General features: G+C 40.0%; 1 protein-coding gene across 2 annotated transcripts in view; it reads right to left on the bottom strand.

The window, feature by feature from the left end:
* khdrbs3 (KH domain containing, RNA binding, signal transduction associated 3) overlaps positions 1-15,841 on the bottom strand; it is a 117,990-nt gene that overhangs the window by 44,094 nt on the left and 58,055 nt on the right. For both annotated transcript variants that reach the window (XR_005073177.1, XM_037090694.1), the window contains exons 3-5: positions 12,825-12,941; positions 1,411-1,557; positions 317-456 (exon numbers count right to left, since the gene is read on the bottom strand). Coding sequence is in view for 1 of the 2 variants with exons in the window: in XM_037090694.1 (XP_036946589.1) it covers positions 317-456; positions 1,411-1,557; positions 12,825-12,941 (404 nt within the window). In the remaining variant the exon portion in view is untranslated. The remainder of the gene's footprint in view (positions 1-316; positions 457-1,410; positions 1,558-12,824; positions 12,942-15,841) is intronic.

Below are 15,841 nucleotides of genomic sequence, written 5' to 3'. Positions count from 1 at the left end.
AAATTTAGAATGTATCAAATTGATTGTGACATCCATGTCTAGCTTTTGGAAAAACAACACAGTAACACTGAATATTTCTGGTATTGTTGTGCCAGACAGTTGTAAATGTGCTGTAACTCTAAATGACACCATTAACTCTGAAAATGCAACAGGATACTGCACACATCCATTTACCAAAACAAAGAAAAAAAACTGCTTTCCCATTAGCTCCTTAACCGTAAATAATACTTAGTCCCCAGCTGAACTGAAGTGCACATATACACAACAACTCACACACACACAAACAGATTCGCACACATGCTTGGATGCAGGTTACCTGGGAGGACCTGGAACAGGTGTCCCTCTTCCACGGACGGCTGACTTGCCCCTCACCGATGGCACCTTGGCATCCTCCGAGCCGCCGTTCAGGTATGTGAGCTCCTGCAGCTGGGCCTGTCTGATCTCATCATTGTAATCCTGCACACAGAGAGGCAGCATGTTCACACACGCGCACGCACACACACACACACACACACACACACACACACACACACACACACACAGACTCAGACAGCAATAGACTCGCTTTCAATTACACTGTATTAAATTTCGTCCTTTATCTCCAGGGCTACAGCCCCGGGAATATCTAATTAATGTACTTTACAGTACTGCCGTGACCACTGTTCCTAAGGCAGCAAAACATTTCAGATCTCCCTCAGATAAATCCTCGGGACCCCATTTGCCTTTATCTTCTCACCCAGTTGTTTTTAACCGCCAAATTAAAATACATAATTAAGATGGAATTAGGACTTTAATCACAAAACGATTGATATGATTGTCATGTGTCCTCTCTACCAATAAATGTGTTTCATGGCAACACTTGGAGGAGGTAACAGGGAGGTGGGGGAGGGGCCTGCGAATCATTAATGTTGAGATGTAAATCATCATAGCTCTGAGCATCGGAGAGATTCATCCATAATGAATGGAGGAAGAGTAAATAAGCTCCATGCTGCATGCTGCTGCCAAGGAGGGTTTGGCCCGTGCAGAGATTCCCGCCTGCGCTCTTTTATTCCTGTTTTACCCACGACTTCCCACCGAGGATCACACACACACACCGAATCAGACGCAGCTCTACACACACACACACACACACATTCTGACGGACCTGATGGAATTACAGCGCAAGTAACAGACAAAGAGTGTAAGTGAAAGAGCGGGTTGTCTCTGCTGTAACTCACAGGTTTCACTGTGGACAAGCTGAAAATTAGCTGGTCGGGGCCAAAGAGCAGCTGGGAAGGAAGTCAGGAGGAGAAAAAGGAAACCCAAAGTGTGTGTGTGTGTGTGTGTGTGTGTGTGTGTGTGTGTGTGTGTGTGTGTGTGTGTGTGTGTGTGTGTGTGTGTGTGTGTGTGTGCAGGCGAAAGGGAACATACTGGTATGAGAAACTTCTTGATCTCCTCCAAAGCGTGACCCATCCTGGCGTAGGCCTCAGCCGGCGGGGCGAACACCTCGATGAGGACGTGGAGGTCTTCATTCAGGTGATGATATTTGGCCTCGCCGCTCTGTCGTAGCTCTTCTTCCTGATGGTACAAAAAAAAAAGACAGTTCAGTATCATATATCCTCTGTCTAGGGAACAAGCGTGGGTTAGCTGTCACAGTCAAGAGCATTTATCTTGTTTTTTTCAGTATTTCGGCGAGGATTTACTGCGGAGAGTTTTTCCATAACAGTTACATAATGAGTTTTGATGCCTCACTGCTGCAGAGTTACAACAAAAAAAAAAACCAACAGAAAATATTTATGTGGGTTCTTGTAAACTTGCATGTCTGCGAACCGCAAAAAATGTACAATCCTCAACCGCGGCTGTCAAATTTTACCGATTGCTTTTGTCCTCACACAGCTGCCTGTCGGCATAACAAATGTACAGATAGAGTGTGCGCTCTCGTACACTTCATCATAATATCTGCTCCTCCTGCTGCATTTTATCTCGTCAATGTGATCACTGTAGCTTTATTAAAATACAGTCAGCAACTCTGTGAGGCAAAAGCACAGTATTTGACGGGGTCCAATACTGTTCATTTTTTTGTGATCTTCTGAAAAAGTCTTGAATAGGGATAAAAAGTGCTTGTCAAGAAAATGTGTGAGTGTCAAAAGGAGTTTGGTAAAACAGTGAAGGACCTTGACAAGGGTTAGCTACATAATAACTACATAATTACCTGAAACATAATTATATAGTTATTAAACCTACATCATTTGGTGGCCCATTATCCGCTGCTTAAATTTGGTGTACAGTGACAATGTATTTTTATTGTCAGCAAAATGAGGCCAGTTCTGCAAAGAGTGCAGATGGGTCATTTTTTTTGCCACAAATGACAACATTATCTTGTCAAGAAAATACATATTTTTTTTAGTTTAAAATGGTCATCTTCTTAAATGGAAAGTCTTAACAAAAAGACAGCAAAGCAGTGAGCGCACTGCACCAGAGATACAAATTAAAAGGATTATTACTCTCTAAATAGCAAGTAGATAAGATGGTATTCATTAACTCCATCTCAACAAAACATGTTTTTACATTACTTTGCTTTGTCAAGTATATATTGGAGGAGACAACATTTTTTTAGCCACTCTAGCAGCATCGCTCCAGGGCAATGTCCATCTGTCTGTCGCTTGAAATCTCTCTATATCAGATCTATGGTGCCAAGAGGATTAATCCCCCAAACGTGTGATCTCCTGACCTTTCCTTTTGCACCTTTTTCCAGCCGATGGACTGATGAAACTGCTGGATGGATTTGGCACTTTGGTTGGGATATTTGTCGAAAAAATTGATCCCATGACTTTTTTTCTGGCGCCAGGCGGTGTTTGTCCCGTTCTTTGGTTTAACTCACATTTTGGTTCAGTTTACTAAGAACATTACCGCCTCACAGAGCCATGAGTGTGGCAGTAGGTGCTGGGTTTTCCCTATCATTAAAGGCTTAGGCCCAGCACTCAATCCATTTTAGGCACCATAAGCCACATTAATGTAGAGAGCATCAAAACTAAATAAATGGCTTTTCCCCCACGCTAATAGTTGTAGTTAGTCCCTGGTGGAATTCTTTGGCAAGTTTTATCATTAAGCCTTTCGGGTGCTATTTATTTATTACCTGCTTTTCCAACTTACACAGATATGGTTATACGTCCACAACATTTGAAATTCCATTTTTTAATTATTATTATCAAATAGATGTTGTTAAGAGGAGGTTTGGGTTGATGTATGTCCATGCTAAGCACAGACTTTGACACCATATAGTGTGGTTTTATGCCCAATCCATCCAATACTTGTTAAGTTTCTTCACTCTGTACCAAAATGGTGAACCAACACTGCCATCCATGCAGCCAAGCTGCTAATGTAGCTTCAAAACCTCTTGGCGTCCTATATCATGTAGGCTTTTGTAAATGACAAACCAAAATGGTCACCATAGTTTCAAATACTAACTTTTATGCATTTAATAACATATCAGATATTAACAACTCTAAATGTAAAAATCTAAATTAAATGATTAGCCTTGTTCAGTGGTTCAATACATACATTAAAGGCATAACATGTCATCTTTGGAGAAGAAATTCAAACTCAGAATTTTAGTATTTACAATATTAAGGAGATGTTGATGAAGGCTCTCAGTTCATCCAGGTCATGGTGATTCTAAGTGCCGTATCGCTGGCAGCTGGACTTGTTTCAGTTTCTTGAAGATGTTTCACTGCTCATGCAGGAGGCTTCTTCGGTTCTAACTAACTGGAGGGGAGTTGCAGGGTCTTAAACTCTATGTGGGAGTGTCCTTACAGAGTCGTTAAGGACATGTGTGAGGCCTGAACTTGAAAGCCGTTAGGGCCACTTGTGGGTCGTTGACCCAACCGGCCTTCATGTGTGTTTTTAGGGCTTGGTGAGCTCAGGTGTGAGTTGTTGTTAAGATGTCTGGGGAGATAAGTACTGTACTCCTCTGTTCGAAAACGGCCATTCCAGTTTGACATAGACTGATTCTTTTACTCCTCTTTCAAACTCAAAATCTGTCTTCTCAAGATGTCAAGATGTTTACATTGTTGTCCTCAAAGGAATGATTTTTTTCTCCTTCAGATGTGAGTGGACAGCAAAGTCTTGACGTGAGGAGTTGGCCCTCCTGTGATGTGCCATTCGTGTATGGAGAGGTTGTTTTTTTTTTTTCTCCCCAGTGTACAAATCTGTGAAACATCTTCAAGACTGAAACAAGTCCGGATGCCGAGGATACAGCACTTTTTTTATTTTAATGAGGAAATTATACGATCTCAGAAATATTTATCTTTTCTATAACAGAATAAACAAGCAAGTTCACAGATAATATGGTCCCCAGTACACTGTTTGAAGCTGGAAAGGTAGCAGGGTCTGCCGAAAATAAACAAAGTAAAACAGGATGAAACTGTGTTCTCCTTTAAGGTCAGTTCTCTTATTCAGTTTATTCAGTCATGAAAACAACAAGAGTTTGTTTATTTAGTTTGTTTGGGCATTAATAAAAATCAGTCAACGAAGGTCTTTCACCTCCGACCAAAATGTATTGCCCAAAACAACGCATTGCTCCTTTAATATGTTAAAAAATGCACTCAAAATAATATTAAAACAAATGCAGGCATTTGCTATTCATCTCCACCTTCACACTACTGTGTCCACGTGTATGTTTGTCTGTTGATGGTTGGTCGGTTGATCAGCAGGATTACACAAAAACCACTGAACAGTTGTCCATGAAACTGGATGGAGGAAGGGTATCAGCCCAGAACAGATCCCATCAGCTTTTGGTGCAGAAGTTTGACTCACTTCCAATGTTTCTGTTAAATTCTAAGTTATAATGTACGGATCTTGATGAACAAAGTCAGGTATATTGAGGGGGCTGTTATCTGTGAGTGCGTAAAATTTCTTTCTGCACCGTAATCCAAATGAGGCGTCAATCACAGCACGGTAGGGCGGGACTAGGCAGATGATGTCTTGGGCTCTGTTGTCTATGTTCTCCTCACAATCAGTCTGGCGGAGTTCGACTAAACATGTAACGCTGATTGCAAGATGTCGATCAGCTTGTCAGGTCAGACAATGTGGTGGCTGATACGGCCAATAAAATCTGTTCAAAACAGCTGCTGCACCAGACTTACATTCCGTGGGACATCTTCATTTTCTCGAATAAACAAAACTATTAGTGGTAGCATTTGTAGTAACAGATAGCAGGCTCTGCAATCTTCCAACATTAGTCACCTGTTGCCATGACAGAGGTGACAGATTTGAGCTTTAAACAGCTGCAGGTATATGTGCAGGCCTAAATAAAGACGCATTTGTTGTTTACTGTGCACTCAACCCTGAAAGTGGAGCAGATGTAACTCTCTCCTTTCCACTTCTGCCTGAACAAGTGCAGTTCATTTAGACTGCAACAAAAAATACACCGTGTAAACAGTGAGAGGCTGCACAGGCCATTCAGGCCCGACAGAAGCAGGCCAGTGTCATGTTATTGATGGTGAGAAATAGGACAGCAAAAACCCCAAATGTCTCCCACCACATTGCACAAAGGAAACAACAGGTTTGGCGCCCCAGTTTCCTTCTTTTCAATAAAAAAAAGGAAAAGTCTTCTCCGGGGCCTTTCCAGTGGCGGCAACTTCCTCTTCCCCTTCTCCCTTTCCAGCACCATGCAAGCCAGTGTCTCTGATGTCACCTAATTATAAATAACCTTCTTTTAAGTGTGCCTGTGGTATGTTAATGATATGTTAATTTCCCCCATAAATCTGTGCTTTACGAGCAGAGGGCTCCTGTGCGCCTTGCACCATCGCTGACAGAGCTGCCGGTGTCGAGCTGGGAGTGGAAGCCGGGTGTTAGAAAGAGACGATTGCTTCCAGATCTGTCTCCTGTCTTCCCTTTCATGTGTTCCCTGGTATATTTGCATGAAAAAAAAAAGATAAGAAAAACAATCATTATGGAGCGCTTTAACCATCATCAGCCAAAAAAAAAAAAAAAACGGAAGATCTAATGTTTGCATGTGTCATCTGAGGACTTCCTCTTCTTTAAAAAGTCTCTTTCCGTCTATGTGGTCTACTTTACATATGAACAATTTCAAAGCGATATTTATGTGAGATCCCACTTGGTGTGAAACCAATCTCTATGTGTGACCACATCATTTGCATATGATATTGTAGATATAATAGCAGCTTTCATACATGTGGACCCCTCTCCCAGCGCCGATAACAAGAATCCGGCAGAGGGTCCAGCTAAGCAGCCCGCGGTGTGAGATTACAGCTGTCTGTTTTGTTTTTTTTTCATATCTATTGGCAGCATCTTCCTTCTGTTTACATTTTTTTTTCCTCCGTAAATCTGCTTATGAAAAGCCGTTCACCCTGGAAACAGAAGGCCAGAACGCTCTGAACACAGGGCTCACTCCTGCAGATGGAGCTTAGAGGTGAAGAACAGCGTCAAGCTTCAGATGTTTCCATGCAAGTGCAATTGTGTACAGACAGTAGGAAACAGGGGAAATTCTATCATTCTGTCTGAATGACAGTTGACACATCATGTTGCACCTTTGTATCGATCAGCCTTGTGAATTTACATTTGTGACATTCAAAGTGGCTTATAATATTAAACACATTTCTTCTTCAATGAGCAAATGCAGACATAATCTTATACATATAGAGAAGAAATGTATCGACCAGTTTGCAGCAATTTTGTCCTCACCAGTACCTAAGGAGGACAAACTTTATCTGACCTTTATTAGCCTCCATTCACTGGTTACTATAAATATACAAAATTGATTTAAAGATTCTTTTATTTTTTTATAGCACTGCAAGGACAGTCTCCTCAGGTCCTTTTCTACCTCTTCACCCCACAGATCTATTGACCACTCTCTGGACTGACTTTATTCAGTGTTTCATTGAATTCAAAAGACGATCGATCCGTTGACACCTTGTCCATCATGATTCAATCTGCACCATACAAATTATGGTTCAAGACAGTCTGATAACATATGATAACAGATATATTACAAACATGATATTTTTCTTGAGGAGTTCCATGAAAATAACAGAACCATCAAAGAATTGTCCACGCAATTCTGTAATTTTACATGTCTTAATACAAATAAATACCTTTCCTGTATTGACTGTGTAATCACATGTCTTATGTAAAATGACAAGAAGAATTTCTAACTTTAAATAATTATAAAAGCAAAGTGTTATTCAAAAATCACCTTTCCAGTAATGCATTTTGCCAAATTTAGTTGTTAAGTTTGATATTTAATGTTACCATTTGTCGATGGTTTTAATGTGTACGAACAGCAAATCTTGGCTTACCATCGTTATGCTGGCTTGTGCTTTTTAGTACCAGTTAAGTGGATGTTAGCTTTCCTTGACTCCAGCCGTAGGGTCAGGGTAACAGCTTCTTCTGTTGATGGGTTGTTGTAGCTGAAATAAACACTAACACAACAGAAATGGATTCTACTGGACTACACTGGTACTGATGTGTCTGTGTTAGCAGAACTCTGGTGGTAGCGCAGTCTTGTAATAATTATGATAAACCTCACTTGCAATTACAACCGTATTTTGACATTATTTGAAAAGTAAATCAAAGGTTTTATATCAAGTTTACAATTTTGTTTATATTAAATAAATACAATTAGATCATAAAACCCAAGTAATACCAGCAGTTTTCTGTAGTTTTCATGACGATTCTCAGTGAATCACTGTTCGTCCACATTTAAAGGTAATTTCACAGTTTTTACCTGTGTAAATATCTACAACTGAAGCTAAAATCCATTTTAATTGCTCAAAACTATTTTAATGGAACTGATATTTTCTGTTATTCTAAAGTTTGAGCCATAAAGTTCCATTGTTGTTTGAAAACTTTTAAAGACACATACTGGCTCACCATATTTGAAGTAATCATTTTCTGAAAATAGTTTCCAACAAATGCGCTATTCCACAGTTTGAGGATAATTTGCTGAAACTACAGTGTCCAATTGTTGTAGGAAATTACTGATTATTTTAAAACAACTGTAGAAGAACTATCAGGTTTGTTTTTTGACTTTTCATGGGATTTGCTGGTTATATGACTGACCTTTGTTTGCAGTTTATTGGTGAAAAGTTTTGTGTCAGTTGATGCTGACTGACTTTGACTTTGAGTTTTCACCATCTGGAGATCTTGTTTGTGTTCAAGTTGCCAGATTCATGCTCCAGTTTATTTCAGTTTTGCATTAAGAACCTCGTTTTTGATGTTCCCGTTTGCTGTCCTGAGACCAGCCCAGTCTTTGAGCCCAAGAGCTTTTTGTTGCTCTTTCAAGCTATGATTCATTTGAGCAGTGATCCAGGGTTTGGAGTCGGGTTATATTTTCATTGTTTTGACTATTTTAGTGGCATTTATGCAAAAACTGTTATAGTCTGTAGTGACAGTGACCCTGTTATTCAAGACTCTCTTGAAGATGTCCTGCTTGGTGCTTAACAGGAAGCTGTGGAGTTGTGTGACGGTATCCTCCAACCATTATAGGGTGCTGTGGGATTGTGGTTTGTGCTGTTTTAGTTCCCATTTGTACAGTGGAAGTAGCAGATTATGTTGAATTCTGAGAGTCTACATACTGGCAAAACATCATCAGACCTGCAACTGTTATAATCCTCTAAAATAAACTTTGAAGGTTGTACTCAGTATGATTGTATGTGACCAGCAGATTCTTCTTAAAAACCATGTGAAAATAGATACATATTGTACATCATGTGATGTTGTAGTGACAGCCCTCATTTGCTACCATGCGTAATGTTGGACGGAGTCGTTAAATGTGTCATTCTTGTGAATTTCCCATACATCCATTAATCAGTGGCAGCCCACAACAAAAAAAATAAATAAATAAAAGCTACATTTATTATCTTTCTTTTTTTGAAGCTAGAAGCTGTGTGCCCACTCCTGCTTTTACTATTCTTATTAAGGCTTCCTCACTCATAGCTCACCTGCTGTTGCGAAAACAGCATTTCAGGTGAAAAAAAGTTTTTGTTGTGTTTTTTAGGTGAATTTCTAAAATATACCGCTGATAAAGAAAGTCAACAGAGCCGACAAATACAATCAGAGAGAACCCGAGCAAGGCAAGGCGGGGCGAGCCATTGTGCGTCTGAGACCAGAGGGGTAGAAAGAGAACTGAAGGCAAAAGCAAGGTGATTTAAGGGGAATGCCAGTACAGTAAACAGATTATTACAGTGAACAACAAAATAAGGTGGAGAAACTACGAGAAATGGGGTAATCCCAAACCATCCTCGCTACAGTTATAGCGTCTGTCAGTCTGTGGGAAACACTGGTTTCATGTTCTAAATGCAAACGCACTTTTTGTTGATGTTCTACATGTTTCTCTTCGGATCATGGTGGTTTATGTTGGTATTAAAGCCCAATCAGTACTGGATTTTTGGTGGCAGAGAGCTACCAATACTAGAACGCAATATAAACATGACATATATAAAGAATTTTGAAATAAAACTTAAATTGTAAGGAAGCAGGATATTTTACAGTTTAATACAATTGCTGTCCAAATGACATTAGGGCACTGAAACAGTTAACAGTTAAAAAGCATCTTTTTCTGCAGTAAAACTCTCATAATTAAAACAAATGTTAAACATATACTCTGACACCGATATATCTGTGATAGACAGATACCAGCCAATGATTTTGGGCAACCGATAAGTTATAGTTTTTATAGTTTTTGGCTGTCAACCCCAGCATTATTTTGCTAATGTGCTTTTGGGTTCTTGTCCCCTCCCACCTAACCCCCACTATCTAGGCTTGAGAGAACTCGAGTTGAATTCGATAGATTGGCCTGATTGTCACAATACCTCATACCCCAACACCCAACTATTTTCCAAAAATGAGCCAATGAGATCGCAAACATTGTCGCTAAATTCTACCCAGCCTCTAACTGTGTGACAAATCTACCCAGCACCATCAATACCTTCAGAAATAAAAAGAGGTATGCGCAAGGTGAGCAAAAGAGCAATGAAAGGGATTAAGACATTGATTATGACAGTAGAATAAAAACAATGCGAGAACAGCCAGCAGGTTTCGATTAAACAGCTGCTGTACAATTAGCATTGATTCATACAGTATGACAATGTCAATTGACTGAGTAAGCCTGTAAGCTGGAGACTACAATGAAATGTGTAATTTGTTGCCAAACACTGTCAGCCTGAACTTTATCTCCCATAATTCATGTGCTTATTACAGTGATTTAAATTATACCGTCCCTAGATCATCACAAGATAATGGACTTACAATTTATTTGCCGGCACACACAGCTAGGTTATCTTTTATTTTTTTTTTAACGTCGGACAGTTCTCACGCATACAGACCAAATCCTAGCACACAATGAAGGTATTTCTCCACAGCAGCACGCAATTAAACCCGACACAGGACTTACCAAAAGTGAAACAAAGACAATGTGATTGTTTTGACTATCAGGAAAATTAAAGAGGGAGTACAAGTCCCAAGGAGGAAAATGGATGAGTTAATCACGGCGCTAACGAGAAGGGGGCGCGGAGCACGGATGCCTTTACATCATCCTGCTCTGACAGCGGCAGGACAACCGCGGTGCCATAACCAGGCGGGGAGACTCTGACTCCGACAGCTCGGTGCCTTTCAACCTCTCTGCACTCACATTCTTGTCAACACAAGATCAAGGTCCCGCAGCTGCAACTATCTGAGCAATTATCCCTGCTCTTCGCACTGTCTCTGCCATATGTAAGGGCTTAAAAGGGAATGCACTGAGCATTGTACAGTTTCATCCTCCAACACATCTATTATACTGTATTTTCTGAGTACCGAGACTACAATTACACTTCCGTCTTCTGTCTTCGACGGAGTGAAGACTATACATTATCTTCCTGTCAGTCAGGCAGATGCACAATACAGTATGTAGCTTATATAAATATTCTAATATATATAGAAACGTTCTCTTAAAGGAGACACTGCCTCTCTTGGGGCCTCAGTAACAGCTAGACAGCTTTGTTTTTTTTGTTTTTTTTTTACAGTTTTTTACAGCCTTGAAAGCAGACCCCTCTGCTTTTGCTCTGCAGTGGTGCAGCTCCCTGACCTACACGAGGAATTTCAAGTGCTGGAAACTATGATGCACACGCTGTGCAGCTGAAAACAGAAAGTCAGCACCCAGCTGAAGATAAAGAAGCAGTTTTGTAGCGAGGGCGTATCCCTCTTCCCGCAAAAAAGAGGAAGCCGTGCGACAGAGAGCTGTCAGTCATAAATCCCGCGTTGAGTCTGTTGAGACAGGTAAGGGCTGCCGAGGTCAGCACATCTCCATGACAGATCTTTTTCTCCATGTAGTCGAGAGGAGTCGACCATCAAACACTATTGATCACGGTAATCAAAGAGAATGTGCTGTATGATGGTGAGGATCATCGCCACCAACAAATCAGCCCTGACAAACAGAGGGAGCGGAGAGACGCAGACGAGCCAAGTGAAGTCGATTTATTCTCTGTTAACCAGTCCAGCATGCAATCAATTCTGCTGCTAAAGAGCCGCTGTTAGAGCCATTTATATCCTCCCTGTATGTGCCCACATGATCATGGATTATAGGAGTCGTTAAGCTGGCTTCCTGCATTTGAAATTTCAAGTTTGATCCTTTTTTTTTTACCACTAAGTTTCCGTTACAAAGAGCATTTTTTCTCACTGCGGCAGAGAAGACAAAAGCATACACTCAGACAGAGCGTTGTCTTGTGTACAGCCCGCACTTGATTCGGCTGTGTGTGTTTTGTTTATGAGAGAGCAGGCTTTGAAAGATGTCAGGCGTGTTTGGTGATCCCCAAGATCATTCACATTTCCATAAACTTTTGAAATTTGTTTTCAAGATGAAGCTGTTTTTCAAAACCGTAAGCAGTCCATGAGACCCGGGAGCTGTCTGTCAAATTTGGTTCACTCACATCTGATTCAAAATGAGACAAACATGTAAACATAGAGATGAAGTTCCAAAAAAAAAAAAAAAACTTGATTCCAGATAATGACATCTGCTCTGTGATCATGCTTTTAAGAGTAGGTTACATTTTTTTTTTTTTTTTAAATTTGAAGGCTTGATTTTTTATTACTTGAACATCAACTACATTAGAAACATTATGTAGCTGAGCACCAATCACAATGATGATGTTAGATTGTAACATATACATCATACATAGATAAAAAATATTTGATTAAATAGTAGCAGATTAACTATATATATATATATATATATACACACACGGAAGCCAAAGGGCCATGCAGTCATATATTTTGCGGGATAATTTTCTTGAGATCTCAAGATAACGACATAATTAATTCGAGATCTTGAGAAAACAGAACGATAGTGTAGTAAGTCTGTTGTCAGTATAACAGTAATAACAAGGAAGAAGAAAACAACAAACCACAAATATGTGTGTCAGCTGATATGCGTGTCACTCCCTGTCTCTCAGTCTATGGCAGGCACTCTCTCTCTCAATTCAATTCAAAGGGGCTTTATTGGCATGAAAGTTTGAACAACAATATTGCCAACGCATCTTTTCCATCTTCTATCTCTCTTTAACAAACTGTTAAAAAATAACATCTGGAAAAAGGACAACTTTTCTTTAAAAAATTACCCATTTTGGAACAGTGAAGAAAACTGGAACAAGTGCATGGATTATCTGATTTGTATTTGATTGGACAACCTCCTTCAAATGTCTCTTTTCTAACTTTAAACACACTGGAGTTCCAACCCATCCTTACTTCAGATGATGTGAAAGCAGCATAGATAAAATTATGTCAAGGTAAAATAGTATAAAGAGCAGACAGAGCAGGAAGAAAAGTGAAATAACAGAGTGGGTTGTTACCTTTTCTTTGTCTCTCATGGATCCTTTTCCAAGAATTGACATCTTTGTGAGAGTGTCCTCCTGTAGTCTCTTTAACGAGTTCCCGCGTGGCCCGAGGAGTTTGCCGACAAAGTTAAACTGCAACAGAGAGCGAGAGCGCAGATCAATCACAATCTGTGTGTTTGAGATAAAGAGTAAAGACATTTCTGATGTCAATCACATGTGGCTCAACCAGCCACTGAAGCTAAAGAAAACTTCTCAGCCGTTTTTCTTCCTGTTGGCGTTCTGATAGGATCAGTGTGGGAACATGTCTTGCTCAGGTCTAATGTGTCATTTTTAATGGGTTATGGTTTTATATTGCATGAAAATGCTCTGTCATTGACTCTCTGCTGTCAGAAAGCCTTAGCCGAAAATTTGCGCTAAATTAACATGAACGGTATGTACAGTAGCAAAGCTGTAGGTCTGGTTTCAGGGGAGGGGGGAACAACATTAAGTCAAAGTTCTTTAACAAAGTAAATTGCTGAACGTCATAACCTGCATGTATATCAATTTATGAAACAGCCACTTTTACTAAAACTGTACAATTAAAACTAAAAAGCTGACAAAAACATTTGAAAATATGTAAAATGGGACATTTCTGATGTAGTGACCTCATACTGTAACCACCTAGAGTGACCTTAATGGAGATATGGCACTTATGTATCAGGCTATTTATCATCAACATGATTAATTATGCTGTTTTTCATCTTCCCAACAAAGAGTCGTGTCCTTTCGTTTCTGCTGCAGTATGGACTGCAATGAGGCGGTGAAATTCTTGGCAATTCAGGTTCAGGCAAGCTTCAGCAATCAATGAAAGCATTGAGTTAAGAGAATGAGATCACGATAAAAAACAGAATTAGAACAAAAGCTCACAATTAAAATGTAATTATAATATAAACATCTTGTCATCTGGACATTTCTGCCTTAATTCCTGTGTCTTTAGAACAATGCAGACTGTAAAAAAAGAAGTGCAATGATATTTGGTTTTCACTGTACAATAACCACCTTGGAAAATCACACGTTTTCTAAATATTACAGTATGTGGTATCAAAATATTTATTAATCATTATCAGTTACAATGATGGAAAATAAATGGAAAGATGGCACTTTTTTTGGGGGGGGGGGGTTTGAACAGACCCTTTATTATAATTTCACTAAATATTAAGCAGTATACAGAAAACAGTTCTACTCAGGTTCGCCACTGTTTGCCATTGATACTAATATCCTTTCATAGCAATGCATTATACAGGAGTTTGCGCGTGTAAACACCGAAGCACGTCCACAGATAGAAGTTGAACAGTACCATGTGTTAAGGCTGATTTAACGCAATAAGAGAATAAAAGTGCTAAGAAAACGTGTTTTCTCCAGCTTTCACAGCTGATAAAGCACCAAGCAGACATCTTGGACTTTGAAGGTGGGTCGGTAAGATGCATCAGACTTTCTGAGTGAAAAACCTGACTTCAGGGGGCCTTCCGGTTGAAACTGTTGACTTGGACTCGGATATTTTACGCTACACTAACTTGCGATGCCACTTGGGTTATTCACTCCGCTCTCGGCAGCTTTTCACAGGCAGTGTACTACTCCCAAAGTCGAGTACATCGTCTTTGAAATGTAAAATTGTGAGTGATTTTACATCAACAACATCAACGCTGTACGTGCTCAACTAATTAGCCTCAAAGTGCAGTCCAGAAGCCTTGAATCTTAAACTTTCAGGCTGCTAATTGATAATGCAAACGAATCAAGAATGAGTCAACAGAAAGAGTGAAGTATAATTAACTGATGTAAGAAAAAACTAAAATAACACAACACATAACATATATATAAAGAATACATTATTTAGGGCAAGTTGCACATGTGCTTCTGCCCGTATCCTTTTGTTGAATCAGAACTTTACTGATATCTGCTCAAGACATATCCAGAATCCTGTTGAACCGCATATTTATGAATGTTTTAACATAAATTTCCAATGTGTGACATTATCATAATGTGCTGTTTTGAGCTAACATTGAACTTGACCACCTTTGGCATGTCGCCATCCATCAAAGGCTTAGATGACTTCACAAGGTCACCGCTTTTCAGCCATGAAAACCCAAATGTTATGCATTCCTATGAGCTGTGTGCGGACACCCACCGAAGTCATACAACCTTTACACGGGCTGAACACAACTCCACCGGCAGCTGTAGATGGCCAGGCAGACAAAAGGAAAGCGATGCTTTTCTCGCCCTCTCCATGTTTTCCTTTTACGGTGAGTTATACAGCTGTCTCCCTCAACTATCTAGGTCATCAATTAGCTAGCAGGAGGTAAAAAAAAAAAAAAAAAAAAAAAAAAACAAGAGCCAGTTTGGTTATACACCTCACCTATATTTCTCCTGCCTTTTTGTTCAAAAGCGAGTGCTTATTAGGAGGCTTCTGCCAATTCCTTGGTGAGGGATTTGAGAGGCAAGCTTTAGTGATTCGCTCTAATGCAGTAACTGACTGTTGGGTTTCTATCCTGGCTGGGCTGTACTGAGCACGTCTCAGCCGCTGTAAGTTCCCCCAACTTTTGTAATTACTCCAAGGCCTGTGACTAGGAGTGATCATACAGGAGTCCATTCAGCCCATGCCTCAACCCAAATACCATTCCCCCACTGTGTTAATTCAAACCCTGTGCTAGCAAATGGGAATAAGTGGCCTCCTGCAAAGACATGACCTTGGACTGATGAATATGTAAGACATGTCCACCTTCACATTACAGCGTGTGCACTCCGCTACATCACCTGAAACATTTCAATACCACTAGTGAAATTCGCACACTAATTAACTCCAAATATACTGAGTAGGACACGAACTGTTGGGTCAGGAAAATTCGATTTAAAGCTATCTAAGCAAACAAGATAGGTCCCTCCTCTAATGTATTCAAGTTTACAAAAGGATCATCAAAGGAGACAGCGGGGCGAACAGAGGGTGTCAGGAAATGCTTTAAATGTGCTGAGTTTAACCGATGTCCTGCGCATCCATC

The sequence above is a fragment of the Acanthopagrus latus genome, chromosome 3 (genome assembly GCF_904848185.1).
Source record: "Acanthopagrus latus isolate v.2019 chromosome 3, fAcaLat1.1, whole genome shotgun sequence".
Classification (NCBI taxonomy): Eukaryota; Metazoa; Chordata; class Actinopteri; order Spariformes; family Sparidae; genus Acanthopagrus; species Acanthopagrus latus.
The sequence above is the reverse complement of the archived record's forward strand: the minus strand, read 5'-3'. Positions and strand labels throughout refer to the sequence as shown.